The sequence below is a fragment of the Oryzias latipes genome, chromosome 20 (assembly GCF_002234675.1).
Source record: "Oryzias latipes chromosome 20, ASM223467v1".
Lineage (NCBI taxonomy): Eukaryota > Metazoa > Chordata > Actinopteri > Beloniformes > Adrianichthyidae > Oryzias > Oryzias latipes.
Genome location: NC_019878.2, coordinates 3,243,001 through 3,258,170, shown reverse-complemented (window position 1 = coordinate 3,258,170; position 15,170 = coordinate 3,243,001). Strand labels below are relative to the sequence as shown.

At 43.8% G+C, this 15,170-nt stretch overlaps 1 protein-coding gene across 2 annotated transcripts; it reads left to right on the top strand.

Annotated features, from left to right (window-relative positions):
* The first annotated feature begins 651 nt into the window (after window positions 1–651).
* Window positions 652–15,147, top strand: ezh2 (enhancer of zeste 2 polycomb repressive complex 2 subunit). Of its 2 annotated transcripts, XM_020712373.2 has the most exons (20): window positions 652–1,050; window positions 3,004–3,142; window positions 3,309–3,353; window positions 3,549–3,674; window positions 3,760–3,879; window positions 3,965–4,085; window positions 5,403–5,579; window positions 6,799–6,904; window positions 8,052–8,215; window positions 8,300–8,397; window positions 8,474–8,717; window positions 9,881–10,047; window positions 11,233–11,368; window positions 12,402–12,527; window positions 12,604–12,782; window positions 12,851–12,946; window positions 13,425–13,506; window positions 13,574–13,654; window positions 13,729–13,813; window positions 14,007–15,147. In XM_020712373.2, the coding sequence occupies exons 2-20, from the start codon at window positions 3,029–3,031 to the stop codon at window positions 14,065–14,067; spliced, it is 2,328 nt and encodes a 775-aa protein (XP_020568032.2). In that variant the 5' UTR covers window positions 652–1,050; window positions 3,004–3,028; the 3' UTR covers window positions 14,068–15,147.
* The last annotated feature ends 23 nt before the right edge of the window (window positions 15,148–15,170 follow it).

Here is a 15,170-nt window from a genome sequence, read left to right as displayed (position 1 = left end):
CCTCCCCAATTTTATGGATATCACCCGAAGTGATGACGCAACAAGACAGGTAACCAATCACCGTCGTAGAGACATACACACATACAGACACACGCACGCACACACTCAAAAAGTAACAAAATATATTTTTTGTTAAATATGTAAAAAAAATATTTATCAAATGTTTTTTAACTTTTTTGTTACAAATTTTGCAAACTCACAAAGAGAATTCTGAAGTTAACCAATTAAGACATGAAGGAAAAAAAATTGAAAATGACTGAAAAAAATATTTTTCATACTTTTGGACATGAAAACAGCATAAACAATTTCATATTATTTTAGGATTGCTCCTAAATTAATTTAAATGTTAAATGATTAATCAATAATATTTATTATACAAATGTTTTATTGAAAACTTGTATTATAAATCTGTTGTGCTGTTTGTGCTAAACGTTTGTGCTTTATGTAACTGTTGTTTTATATTTTATTTCGTCAACAATTTGGAGAACAAAGAAAACCGGCGCACATGTCCCCACCGCAGGGCCCCAGCGATTCTCTGATTCTTATTGGTTATCAGTGTCGGGCCAGCTGACCTATCGTAAAAGGAGACACTGAAACGTCTAGGATAGACTTCTTTGATTGGTGCAAAGGGTTGGCGCCTCTTGAATCGATGCAAGCAAAGCGGGCGGAAAGAGAGACAGACAGGGAGCAGTTTGAACCGTGTTTGAGTGCAGGCGGAAATATAAAAATAACATCGTTGTTGTCAGGAGACAGATAATGTAACTGCTGGAAACTCAAATGAAAAAAAAAATATATAAAAACGGAATATTTAATTTAGATTCAAACGTAAAGTAAACGTTGTTTTTACCAAATTCGGTGACGTGAAGCCGGTTCTGGCGCTAAGTAAACCGCTCCGTCCCGCCTAGCTAACCGCTAGTTAGCCTACAAGCTAACATTACAGCTAGCAGTGACACGGAGCGGCTAATCTCCAACACAAAGGACGACTTTGCGTATCTCTACCGTTGCCATTCCGAATCTCTCCGTTGAATGAGGACTGAGCCTCCTGTACAGGTGAGGGCGGTTGTCACTGTGTCGAAATACAGCCCTTCCCTAGATCGGCCGAGTTTGTTCTCGGTTTGTGGATCTCCCCGTCTCTTTGTTAACCACCCGACTCGCTAGCTGAGCTCGCCAGGCTGTCGTGCCACATTTTGTATGGCTGTCAAAGAATAGACAGCTCCACTTACATCAGTTTTGTCATTTCTGATGAAGAAAAGTGCTGAAACATTTGCTCCCGGTGTTCTGAATTGATGAGTGTTCAAATGTAGGGAAACATGTCTATTTTTAACTTGAGTTACCGAGCTGTGCGGGCAGAGAAGCACGTTTTACGGAGCTAAACCGAAAGCCGGCTGATAAATGTGTTTCAAGAACCACTTGAGTCGTTTAGCAAGTTTCTTTTGTACAGAGGACAGGGTTACACACTTCAGCGACACAATGAAAATGTGGACAAACACCTGCTCGAAAGGATGCACGAACATTTCTATAATTTGACAACCAGTTTGTGTAATTCTTCCTGGTGGTGGCGATACTCATCTCATTTTATGAAGATGAGGATTGTCTTCAGGAAGTCATGAAAAGCTGTAGAGGATGTTGTGTGATCACCTAGTCTGTGCACCGACAATGAATAAAAAGAACACAGACCACACACACCTCACAACCTTTCAAGTTTAAAGTTCAGTTTTGTGAAATTGTTGATTAAACCTTTGATCATTTGAAACACCCACTCCATTGAAAAAGGTGTTTTTGGTGCTTTGAACATGTTCTTGTTGCATTTTCCTCACGAAGGAGGATAATTTAAACACAATTAACCATAAAACTGCACTTCTGAGTGTTTCTTCATTTAAATAGTTGTGTATCAGGTGCCGATGAGAAATGTCATTGGAAAAAGCTTGTAGGTGTGACATAGGTGCTACAGTAGGCAGGCCAAAGGCTTCCTGCTCCGCTCCATTCTGATGCATCCACCGTCAGATAGATAGATCCATGAACGTCTTTGTTTTCCTCGTCTGGGCTGACATCTGGATCTAAGCTGTACAGCTGGATAGCTCCAATGTTGCTTGCCATTTTTGTTGCACCGGTAATGTTAGTTTGGGGTTATGAGGGGCTGTAAGCTAACAGGCGACAGTAAACAGATGGATGATGGGAAGGCTTATTCCACACCAACAGTCCCGGCCACAACTTAAGAGCTGAATTTCTAAAAAAAAACTGCCGCTCTGCAGAAACTGTCCTAGAAAATGACTCGGGCATTTTGATTTTGGCAAAAAAAAATGAAAATAACCCATCATATTCATGACTAAAAGACCACTGGAAAGGCTTTGACAATCCATCAAAACAATAAAAGGCCTTTTTTTTTAAAGTGGGACTTAAAAATCTGCCTTTTTGTTTGGATAAAGTGTTGGTGAATACCAGGTTTATTGTTTTATTTCCAGGTTTTCGCCTTTTCCTTTTGATCAGAAAGTGCAAGTCTTTTTATTTCAGTTATGCCAACGTGTCATGGCGCTGCTGTTTGATGACAGGTGTCTGACACATCCGAGCTCTAGTGTGAGGTTTGAATCTGATTCACCGATCTGGCAGTAACTGCAGGGGCGGCAGATTGATCTCTATGCAAATGTTAAGACAAGATAAAGAGAAAACCATGAAAATCACCATAAACATTATTTTGACGAGTTAAAAACATTTAATTTACACCTCTGTCTTGTAGATCTTCCTTATTAAGAAACAGTAAGCAGAGAATAAACATTTAGAAAACTTGTAAATAAGCCTTTTATCTTCTTTGAGTGAAATCCTATGAGCTGGAATAGACTAGTTTTATTTTTTATTCTCAGGATTACAGTTGGGACGAAAAGAATCAGACAAAGCTGAAACTCGCAAGAATTTTAGCGAACGTCACCTCGCTATTTGACTTTGACCCTTCCTGCCTGAAAAGCTGATGGGATTAAATCTACACAGATTTTGTGTGTACTGTTGCAGGACTGTGTGTGGCTGCAGGCTGATCATGGGGACGGGGAAACGCTCAGACAAGGGTCCTGCCTGCTGGAAGAGGAGGGTAAAGTCTGAATACATGAGGCTTCGGCAGATGAAACGCTTTAGACGGGCAGACGAGGTCAAGGTTTGTACTCAAAGGTCTTCTTCATTTTGAAGCGGTCTTTATATTCATGTTAACACTGTTTCACGTTGATTATTTTTCTTCATTTTGTTGAAAAAATCTGTTATTCAAAAGTCCTGCAATAAAACTTTCGAGTTGAACAGTAATTAAAAATAATATTACTATCCAGATGGAGGGCGTTGGTGATCAGCATCTGACCTGCAGCTGGAAAATTGTAATGTTTTATTTAAATTATTTATATTTTGAATCATTGTGTGCGTTTCTAGATGAGTTTCAGACGCCTCAGTAGAGACGGCAAACAATTCTGTCTTATTGAATGATGTTGCGTGTTTTTGTTTCAGAAAGAAGCATCTTTGTGCAGCCAAGTCTCTTTCTGTGTTTTGAAAATTGAATTGGAACATTTTTCCAGGGAATGTTCAACTCGAACCGCCAAAAAATCATGGAGAGAACGGATATTCTGAACCAGGAGTGGAAGACCAGGCGGATCCAGCCCATTCACATCATGACTCCTGTCAGCTCTCGAGGGACTCGAGAGGTGAGGAGACGTTCTCTAACCTTGGAAAACGTGGAAAGTCTCCGGGATGATGGCAAACGACCTCTATGTTTTCTGCTGTGTCCAGTGCACAGTGGACAGCGGTTTCCCAGAGTTCTCCAGACAAGTCATCCCCCTGAAGACCCTGAACGCCGTGGCTTCGGTTCCTGTCATGTACTCGTGGTCGCCGCTGCAGCAGAACTTCATGGTCCGCCGCGGCTTCATGAGGAGTTTTTGTTTTTTGACCCAAACACAAACTGGGACAGTTAAACTTTGGTGCTCCTCTGCTTCAGGTGGAAGATGAGACGGTGCTGCATAACATTCCTTACATGGGGGATGAGATCCTGGACCAGGACGGGACTTTCATTGAAGAGCTCATCAAAAACTACGATGGCAAAGTCCATGGTGACAGAGGTGGGTCCATGATGGTTATCTGTAGAGCCTTAACAGGTTTTTGAGGATGGAGCAAAGACGATCTTACTTATAATCCTTAAATCCACGAAGAGTTTTCTAGAGAACACTGATGTCTTTCCTACTTAAACCAGAAATGAGAAAATATTAGAAATGTTAAAATTTTGTTTTCTGCTGTGCAAAATTTTGGTTTGCCCCAAAAACATTTTATTAGCCACAAAATGGTTTCTTTTTAGACGGATCAAGTTTAGTGTAGTTTTAAAAAAAAAAAAGAGGCAAAGATGCTACGCAGAAATTTTAGAGCCAACTTCGGAAAACCTTTTTTTAAATATTCATATCTTATGCAGCAAATTATAGAAGCATATTTCATTTAAAAAACGGGTGATCTTTGTTTCACTTCAATCACTTTTCCGTGATTTTTGTTCTAATATGTTTAAGAACTGCTAAAGCAAATAACTACAGGCTGACGGACCTGATCTGCTCATGACCTGCAAATGAAACATCCAAAGCCACAAAGTGTCATAGTATCCGTCTTGTTTATGTGCTCGTCACCATATCACCAGTCTGTTCTGTTCTTCCTACTTTATCCACAAAAACATTACAGAGAAAATGTTGGATGTGTGTCTATTGACCAGGATGAACTGTTTATTTGTGTCTGCGGTGATGCAGAAAACCAGTTACAGCCAGAGTTTGTCTTAATGTGAAGCAGCAGAACCCATAAAGTACAAGAAAACCTCTCCAACAAACAATAGCAGTGTCTCTGTAAATCACCATAATAATCTCAAAAACATCCCTAAAACTCATTATTGTTAAAACAAACTCCACAGAAATCGCTAACAACATTTCTCTTTGTCTCAGAGGTAACCAGCACCTTTTAGACGCATCCTTATCTCCTCGCTTTAGGACGACAACCTAAAAATAATTAGAGCTAATTCTAAAAAATAATATAGAGGAAAACAGGAAAAATAGAAAACAGAAGGGGAAAAAAAATCAGGAAAAATTATAGCGACATTGACAAAGTTGACCCCGCCCACAATGTGAGCGTCCAGCAGGTCATCCACAGACTTTACTGCTTTGTGTCCGTTGTTGTCGTCAGGATTGACTCACATTGATTCACAGTAGGGAGTACAAAGCAGACTGGTGACGTCATGACGAGAATGTAATACGCTTACATGGCAAACAAACCTGCAATAGGAAAAACAAAAACCAGATTGAAACACGTCCTGGTCTCATCAGAAGTCGGCCTTTCAGTCCCTTCAGCTCAAATGTCCTCACAATGTTTTTGTGATCCAAGCTGAGAAAAGGCGCCATGCTTTACAGAGTGTGGCTTCATCAACGATGAGATCTTTGTGGAGCTGGTTAACGCTCTGGTGCAGTACAGCGACAATGAGGACGATGAAGAGGATGAGGAGCAGGACTACAAGGTGGACAAGATGGATTTGTGTGACGGCAAAGACCACACAGAGGATCCCTGCAAAGATGGACATAGTAACGAGAGTGAGTCAGACTGTCTTCAGGTTACAACTCCATTTCCCTGCAGAATGATGCTTCTATGCAGCTTAGTTTACATGTAGAATACTCTCTGCAGGGAGGTAAAGCACATCTATGCACACTGCATCAATTTGGTGAAAATTAGGACCTTAATGGGATTTAAAACATTCCCTTTTTTTCCACTTTTTGTCTTGAAGAACACTTGGTCACGTTTCTCATCTTGCAGATTGATTTTCCAGATTGGTGTAAACTGTTTGAAACAAGTACTTCCATCTGTTTGCCGCTAAACGACCTGATAACCCTTCAGTTAGAAAGCAGCAGGTTAGGCTGGCCTTTGAAAATACCAGATCCAGAAAAAGGACTTTCAGAAAGGAGGACATTATTCTTTTTTTATTGTTAATCTGTAGAGTAAAAATGAACATGAAGGTCGTCTGGTGTTTTTAACCTGTAGAAACACTCAGCCATCCAACCAAAGAGGCTAAAAAATCCAGCACACCCACAGATCAAACCATGGTCAGAGTTAGTCAAAACTATTGAAATGCAGGTATTTTTTTCATCAACCAAAAAATTAATTTGTAGATATAGTGTAACATATTTATGCATCTTTTTATTTTTTTTGCCATAAAAAGGCTTTAGCTGCCGTGTTGACCGTAACTCTTCAACTTTTGACACAATTAATGTAATTTCAGTGGGTTCTGAAGAGGAGAAAAGCAGTCTGGGACTAATATGCAGCACTGCACAGCAGGGAAATGCTTCCACAATCAATGTCAATCAGCTGGTTGTGTCTCAGAGAAAGGCAGCTTTGCGCCGTTATTCCACACTTTACATTAGTAGCATAATAGTGCAAATTTGATAAGAAAAAGCGCTCTTCTCCGCATCAGATTCAGGTGAGCCTGAGTCATTTATGTGTCGCTGGTGACATCTCTGGTGTTAAAGGAGGAATTGGTTTCACGCAGTGAAATCTCTCTTTGAGCGGATGCCGATCATTTTCCTCACTGCAGTGAAGACAAAAGCTTCACTGATGAGTTTCAAAAAGCTGTTGTAAATACGTTTTACTCCGGTTTGTTGCACTGAGATGTCTGTACTCAACGGTCAGTTTCTCCCGCCTGCTTTTGTGTGCTCATGCTAGAGATGAGAAGCATGTAAATATAAACACTCCATACAAACTGTTCTCCTTCATGGGTTTATTGTTTTGTGGACTAAAGTGTGTGTTTGTGATCTTCAGGCCGAGCCAACAGTGACGGCAGCAAGAAGTTTCCCTCAGACAAGATTTTTGAAGCCATCTCCTCCATGTTTCCTGACAAAGGCTCCCTGGAGGAGCTCAAAGAGAAGTATGTAGAGCTTTATGTTTCAACCTGTCAGAGGAGCCGCTAGCTTTCCTCCTGCAGATGTCTGAATTTAAGAGCTAAAATCGGAAGGTTTATATGTTGTTTTGATACACGACTGTAGCTTTCAAAAGTTCTGCATCAAAAACAATGACAGACATCTTCAAGGCTCTACGAGGCCAATAGAAAAGCACAAAGCCAAATATTTAACATCTACAAATATTTCTGACATTTTCAGAGAGCTTCATATTAAATGTGAAGAAATTCTTGAGTGACAAACGTTCTGCAGGTTTTTAGACCTCCTTGTTCATTTCAGACGTCCTCTAGGTAATAATGCTAGATTCATATCAATATTGGAAAATGTTTCAGTATATTGCCCAAACAGCCCCCATGAAGAAATGTGGAGCAATCTGCAGCTTTTGATTCCAGTTAATTAAAAAATGATTCCTTAGATTTTAAACAGAATAATGGTTCATTCCGCCAGTCCAGTTTTCACCAATCCACATCCAAATGCTTTAACTGCATCGATGAAAAACAAACGTCCTGTTACAGAAACCAACACATTTGAGAAAATCTGTTCTGAGCATTTTGCCAGCATCACTAGTAAAGACTACAAACTTTAGGAAAAGGAAATTTGAAGTTTAGGCCAAAAAGACTGATGTCCATCCATTTACAGCTTTATAATCTGTTCTCAGCTCAAACAATGCAGAGAAGCTTCAGGCCAGCAGGACAGAGGCTTTTAACCAGCAACACCTAAATAATGCGCTTTTTGACAAAACGTGACTGTTTGGCTGAGAAAGCGACTTTTCATTCTGGTTTGCACTGATACAGCAGCTATAGCTGTCCTCTAAAACAGAATCAGCTGATGTATGTTGATTATGTAAGCGCTTCACTACTGCTTTTTACTGGAATCACGTTAATTGCGTCAATGGTTGAACAGTTATGGTAGTCGAAAGAATGTAAACTGGAGCTAAAGGTTCGGTGTAGAAGAATGTCCCTTTACAGTCCCGTGGGCAGGTCCTTATTATTTTATGTAAATATGATGTTGGAGTCAGAGAACGTCCTGGTGCATTTGCTGTTTTATGCATGGATTTCCTGTTGATGACAGAAGCAGTGGAGCGACTTTGGCTCAGGCTGCCTGTTTGTGTTTCAGGTACAAAGAGCTGACAGAGCAGCAGCTGCCCGGCGCTCTGCCGCCCGAATGCACGCCCAACATCGACGGGCCGAACGCTCGCTCCGTGCAGCGCGAACAGAGCCTGCACTCCTTCCACACACTGTTCTGCAGACGCTGCTTCAAATACGACTGCTTCCTGCACCGTGAGTGCTCACGGAGGCCTCACAGCCTCAAACGTCTGCATGACTCGGTGTTTGAAGGTTAAGCCACGCCTTTCCCTCTTTCAGCTTTTCATGCAACTCCAAACACATATAAGCGCAAGAACCTGGAGAACCTGGTGGAGAGTAAGCCCTGCGGCATCGACTGCTACATGTATCTTGTTCAGGTGAGTTTTCAATGTTGCTGTCTGACTTTTTGAAAGGAGGAACAAGTGGGCTGAAACTTTGAACTGCGTCCCCCAGGACGGGATGTTTCGGGAGTTTCCTGCTGGTGTTGTTGCAGAGCGGGCCAAGACGCCGTCCAAACGCTCTGTGGGTCGTCGCCGCGGACGGCAGCCCAACAGCAACAGCAGCTCTCGACCCAGCACCCCCACCATTTCCTCAGAAACCAAAGACGCCGACAGCGACCGCGAGGACGGCAAGGAAGACGAGCGAGACAACGATAAGGACGATGAAGACAAGAAGGACGAGACCACCAGCAGCTCAGGTACTTCACCACAGGCTGTGGCTTTCCTGATACTTTCACTGTTCCCTTTGTGAGCTGATGAGAAATCTTACAGAGAATGTTTTCAAGAACTCCAACACTGTTCAACCTTTGTGTTTGGATGAACGTTTGACCTTCATTACTGAACGCAGCTTCTCTGTCAGCTCCAGAGTCATCCTCAATGACAGAGTCTCTGCTGCACTTGGAAAACATTTCCACAACCGAAAGAAAACCAAAAACGGACAGTCGTGACGTGAGAAAGAGCAGCAGTGTAGAGCAGGGGTCTGCCACCTGAGGCTGTGGAGTCACATGTAGCTCTTTATCCCTCCAGCGTGGCTCCATGAATAAATAATAATACGTCTGTTAGTCAACTTTGTCCTTCATGTTCAGATTTTTCAACTGGTGAACTTACATTGGTTGAACTATCCTTTTTTTTAAGTACATCAACATCAAGAGGCATTGAGAGCTTGACCTTTTCTCCAAAATGCACACGTGTCAGACATGAGCAAAATGATGATCTATGGTCAGAGTGGGTCATTACTAGAATAAGATTAAAGCTCATATTCTCATATTTTATATCTAGTTGCTGTTCAGAGGCAAAGTTCTTCAAGTAAAATTGGAACTTAATCTGCTGCAGCAGGAGGATCTTATTTGACACAGGATGTGCTTTATTTTGAAAGGAACTTGTATGTGCTCCTGTCAAAACTAACGGAACAGAAATATAACACTGTTCTAATTGGATAATTGTAAGTATTTATAAGCTACATTTTTGTAAATGCATGTCCGAAGGGACAGAGAAACATCAATTAAGTGTATTTTCTAAACAGTGAGGTGGACTTTGCAGCTTTCGTTGGGTTTTGCTCTGTCAGAAACTGGACCAAATGGGTCTTTTAGTGTGAAAGGTTTCATCCTCCTGGTGTAGAGGGAAGAGCAGTCGCCATGAAAACGCCTTTTGAAAACCAAGTCAGACCAGACTTCACACAAAAACGACAGCACTCCACTCTATAGCCGTCTACTGTCAGCTCCCTTAGAGGAAACACCCTTTACATATTCTCATCTCATATGAGCTGTAACTGCCTTTAACACAAAAATGGAATATTGATTACCCAGAATGCCTCTTCAGTGCAGTCACACGGTTGTAAGGATTGCTGTTTGGATGTGTTCAGAGGGGAACTCGCGCTGCCAGACTCCGGTGAAGATGAAGCTGACGGGTGAAGCAGAGGCGGTGGAGTGGAGCGGCGCTGAAGCGTCTCTGTTCAGGGTTCTCATCGGGACGTACTACGATAACTTCTGCGCCATCGCGCGCCTCATTGGCACCAAGACCTGCAGACAGGTGAGCTGTGATGCACAGTGAACACGGGTCAGAAAGAGATGCACTTTCTGATTACGTTATGGCTTTTTGTGTGTTTTTATACCCAAAAATGAGATGGGATTTATGGCTCTTTTTAGGGAGCCAAATCTTTAGGATCAGTTCATTTAAAAGAGCCGTTCAAAACAGTGGCTCATTTGGCTCTTTTTTAAATGTACCGTATTCCTTTTTGAAGAAGCCAGCCGGGAGTTTATTCATTTCATCCTGGGAATAATCCCAGGGAGGGTTGATGGGCTGAGATCTGGATCAGAATCATTCAAATACAGATTTCTCACCAACAATTGAGTTCAAATTATTTTTGAAAGCTCAATTATAGCTTCATTTGACATGTGTGCAAAAGATGTCTGATATGGATTCAATGTAAACATTCCACTTCTATATCCCTGTAAGTTGATGCTGAGATCACCATTTCCCCCTTGTATAAAGAGTGGACCATGAATTCATGCAACAGGTCCAGTTTCTTACTGACAAGACTGAGTTAGAGCTGCAAAATCTCACTACTCTATTTATAAAAATGCAACAGCAGTTCCTTTCAAAATAAAATACTGTGTCAGTGAACTCCTCTTGATGCAGCAGATGGAGTTGCAGTCGTCATTATAATGCAGTTCTTTGCTTCTGAACAGAAGCTAAAAGTTCTGCTGTGTAGCAGAAGATAGGAACGTTTGTTTTCAAGCTTATTCTAATAATAAACACTTCTGACAATAGATTTTTTCTTCATTTAACTGAATCATGTGACGTTGGCGTGTGCATTGTGGAGGGTTGATAAAACACACAAGGCCTCTTAATTTACAAAAAGTAACGAACAAAACCATTATTGATACACAATAACAAACTAACTTTGAAGCTCCAACAGAAACAGGAGAACTCTAAAAATCCAGAAAGACGACTGAGCCCCCCCCCCTGCACGTGTTTCATCAGCTCACGTAAAATGTACATCTAAAATAAGAGTTTTTGTGAGCATTTATGTGAAAGGAAGGGAAAAAAGAAGGGCTTCCAGTCGACCGCGACTCCATTCCCATCGTTTGTGTTAACGGGCCGTTCAATAGATTTGATTCGTTTGCCAACATCCAGTCTCCACACTCTACAGATCCTCCTGTTTTTTGTTGGTAACATGTTATCGCAACGTTTCCTTTTTCGTTTATGATGCAGGTTTATGAGTTCAGGGTCAAAGAGTCGGCCATCATCGCTCGAGCGCCTGCAGAAGACGAGGACACGCCCCCGAGGAAGAAGAAGAGGAAACACAGACTGTGGGCCACCCACTGCAGGAAGATCCAGCTGAAGAAAGGTCAGAGGTCATACGCGACTGCCAAACCTCCTCATCGCTCCTGAAGCATGGGTAACCACAGTACAGAGACTGTCCCAGTATGGCCAGCTTCAGCATCTACTGCAGGAGCTGCGTCTGAAGGACGGCCGCTGTCGGCGCTACGTCTGTCTCTCTGTGACCCGGTTTGACAATTTGCCCCCCCGCATTAGTCCAAGGAGGGAAGACGTAAAAACAAGAACAAAATTCTTGATACAAATAAGAAAAACTCCATAAAGTTCAGGGGAAGAACGATCAGATTCTCCTGCTTGTCGGTTTTGGACTCCACCCACTGATCACGTCATCAACACGCCACGGGCCAAAGCTGAGTCGCTGGTCGACGCGACACGTCTTCTTCACCAAAGTTCAGATATTTGAACTCTGGAACACCTAAAACACGCTGCTGCCAGACTGATGCGCTGCAGCCGAGCCTCAAACCACATCTCTGATCACGTCTGACTTCATGAAACTGGACGTCCCCGACCCCAATCAGCCGTACAGCCACGCCCCCCCACAGTCACAGTGAGGAGAAGCTCTTGGTCACTCCAACGAGGAGTCGCATCAGAGAAATGTAGCATCAGCATTAAGTCATGTCTAGATTATGTGTAGACAAATAAACAAATTTGAGATTTCAAGCGCGGCCTTTAACCTCTTGTTTGTGCTCGTGTAGATGGAATATATTTATATATTTTTTTGTGTAGATGGAATATTTAACAACCCAGTAAATACAGAAGTTGGCCTTTTACACTGACTAAAGAAGAAGTGCGCAGAACATTTCTAAACACGTCCTCTGCTGGGAAATTTTTCTACACGGGGTCCAGAGGATCCTGCTGATGACCCTGAACGGACATTTGCTGCGGGGGGGGGTTCTCGTTTGATCCTCATAGTTAATATCTTCCTACAAAAATGTCCTCTTTTTCTCCTCCTCTGTCGTATTTGAACCGAAGTCCCATTCTCATCATCCTCTGATCTACTTTAAAGTGGTCTTTTAGTTCTGATGATGCCTGTCCGTCCACAGATGGATCATCCAATCACGTGTACAACTACCAGCCATGTGACCACCCTCGGCAGCCCTGTGACTCCTCCTGTCCCTGCGTCACCGCCCAGAACTTCTGTGAGAAGTTCTGTCAGTGCAGCTCTGAGTGTAAGAAGGCCCAAACGCCTCCCTCTTTACGCCGCTTTCCATCGTGTTTGACAACAATACTTCATCCTGTCTGCAGGCCAGAACCGTTTCCCAGGTTGTCGGTGCAAAGCCCAGTGCAATACCAAGCAATGCCCGTGTTACCTGGCAGTGAGGGAGTGCGACCCGGACCTCTGTCTGACCTGCGGCGCTGCGGACCACTGGGACAGCAAGAACGTGTCCTGTAAGAACTGCTCCATCCAGAGAGGAGCCAAGAAGGTGAGTTCTGCCCCAAACGGGTCAAAGCCGTGGCCCCAAAGCAGCCGCTCACGCTCCCTCTGTTCCAGCACCTGCTGCTCGCCCCCTCAGACGTGGCCGGCTGGGGCATCTTCATCAAAGAGCCGGTGCAGAAGAACGAGTTCATCTCCGAGTACTGTGGAGAGGTGAGAGGACGTCAGGAGGCGGAGCCTTTCATTCACTGTTAGGAGAAATGCCAACATCTGAAGAAACGTCTGGTCGCTGAGCATCTGCTGACAGAACTGCTCAGACTGAGAAGTCTTTTTGATCTTAGATAAAGAAAGCAAAGTCAATGTTAGTAGTGAAGTGAATGAAAAAGCTTTTGGAGGAGAAACATGACATCCCTGTCTTTTCTGAGGATTTTTTTATTTGACAGAAAATCCAGTGCTAGATTAAATTACAGGGAAAAAGCCTTGTGTATAGGAAATCCTAAATTCATCTTCTTAACCGTTTTGTCCCTTTCGGGGTCGCGGGCGAAGGCAGGGGACATCCTGGACAGGTCGCCACAGATCACTCACCCATGCACCCTTAGGGGCAATTTAGAGGAACCAATGAACCAATGGAGCAAGGTTTTAAAACCATCATCACCTGCAGCACAGGCTGACCTCTGACCCCTGTCTGCAGATCATCTCGCAGGACGAGGCAGACCGCAGAGGGAAGGTCTACGACAAATACATGTGCAGCTTCCTCTTCAACCTCAATAACGGTGAGACGGGTCCCAGAGCAGCCAAAGGTCCAGTGCGGCTCCAGCCTTAAACCCTTTTTCTCTGCAGATTTCGTGGTTGATGCCACAAGGAAAGGAAACAAGATCCGCTTCGCCAACCACTCGGTCAACCCCAACTGCTATGCAAAGGGTAAGGGGGCGAGACTGTTAGCGACCGTCACTGGCTTCAGGCTCTTTTGTGAGGCCCTCTTCTGCTGTCTGCAGTGATGATGGTGAACGGGGATCACCGAATCGGCATCTTTGCCAAGAGAGCCATCCAGACCGGAGAGGAGCTCTTCTTTGACTACAGGTCAGTCCAACACCTCCAGTTCTCACCTGCAGCTCCACTATAATCGTTAGACACAAACAGATCAGCGTTTCCTGTTTTGGTGAGACGTAGTTTCAGAAGAACTTAGTCTTCCAAACATCAACCAGATGTGTCCTCGAGTTCCCGTCAGGTAAAGCTGGGAGACTGATGCTGTTTGTGGACGTCTTCTGTGCAGGTACAGCCAGGCGGACGCCCTGAAGTACGTGGGGATCGAGCGCGAGATGGAGATCGCCTGATCCCGACCTCTACCTCTGTGGCTCTGCAACACAAAGAAGGCCTTAACAACAAAGCAACACAATAACTTCAGGAAAACCAGGCTGCTTCTCCAAACTCCGCTCTTCAGGAAAACTGGGAATATTTGGACTCTGTGTTTCATCATTTTCCTCTTAAAACCCCTCTCCTCTGGGACTGCTGGACTGGTGAATGTTCCCTCCTGTGAGGCCTTGCCTCACGGCGTAAACATCCCCCAAATATTGGCACAGGAAAGACAAACTCCTCTTCAGGGACCGAAGTCCTCCAGCAGAACCGTTTGCCCTCTTTCTTCTTCTCAGATCCGGACCGACCTCCTTCAGGTGCTAGAACCAGCACACGCTCCAGCGCCGCTGCTCGTTCAAACCAAACAGGAGCTGAAGCAGTTCTGTCATGTTCCTCTGATGCTTTGATTGTCCATCTGTCCCCACATTGGTACTGACACTGCGTTCAGTTGGAATCAGATTATTGGTGCTGGTTCTCCGCTCTGGAACCAGATCCAGCAGGGGAAAAGAACCTGCTGGAGTGTAACAGATCGGAATCCTAAACTGATTCACATCAGGAGTCTGTTGATTGACAATCCAGTTTCTCTCCATCTTCCAGATGATGAAAGGTTTGATGGGAAAAAGCCGGCATGTCCCTGTCTGCTGTGCCTCGTCTCATGAACAATCACCGTGTCACCTGGACTCCACCCCCCCTCGGTGCTTAGACCAGCTCACTGCCTCTTCAAGATGTCAGCCGGGGGCTTCAGAGCATTCCTCTTCTCTGCTCTCTGGTGCTTGTAGACCCTCTGAACCCTGACCTCTCAGCAGCACCAGCTTCATTCTCCTGCTGAGAAACGTCTTTCTTCTTCTGCACCTGTAATTTATGGACTCGGTGGTGGGAGACTTCAGGGCTTCACGTGGTGCTTCTTCACCGGCAGGATTTCTGTGTTCCTCCTTTTCCTGTCCGGTTGGTTCTCCGTGATCGTTCTTCAGATTGGTTGTCCGGTCACATAGGTGCTGATTACTGTTTACAGGGATTTGTTTGTTCAAAGTGATGCAGAATAAAATATTGTGAAACGTTGAGATTCTGGCTTTTGCTGTTTCAA

Excerpts from the sequence above, each read along its gene's own strand:
- ezh2 (XM_020712373.2), top strand. The coding sequence starts at position 3,029 with ATGGGGACGGGGAAACGCTCAGACAAGGGTCCTGCCTGCTGGAAGAGG. Across the intron at positions 3,143-3,308 it reads GACGGGCAGACGAGGTCAAG|ATGGAGGGCGTTGGTGATCA; the intron begins GTTTGTACTCAA and ends ATTACTATCCAG. Across the intron at positions 8,398-8,473 it reads GCTACATGTATCTTGTTCAG|GACGGGATGTTTCGGGAGTT; the intron begins GTGAGTTTTCAA and ends TGCGTCCCCCAG.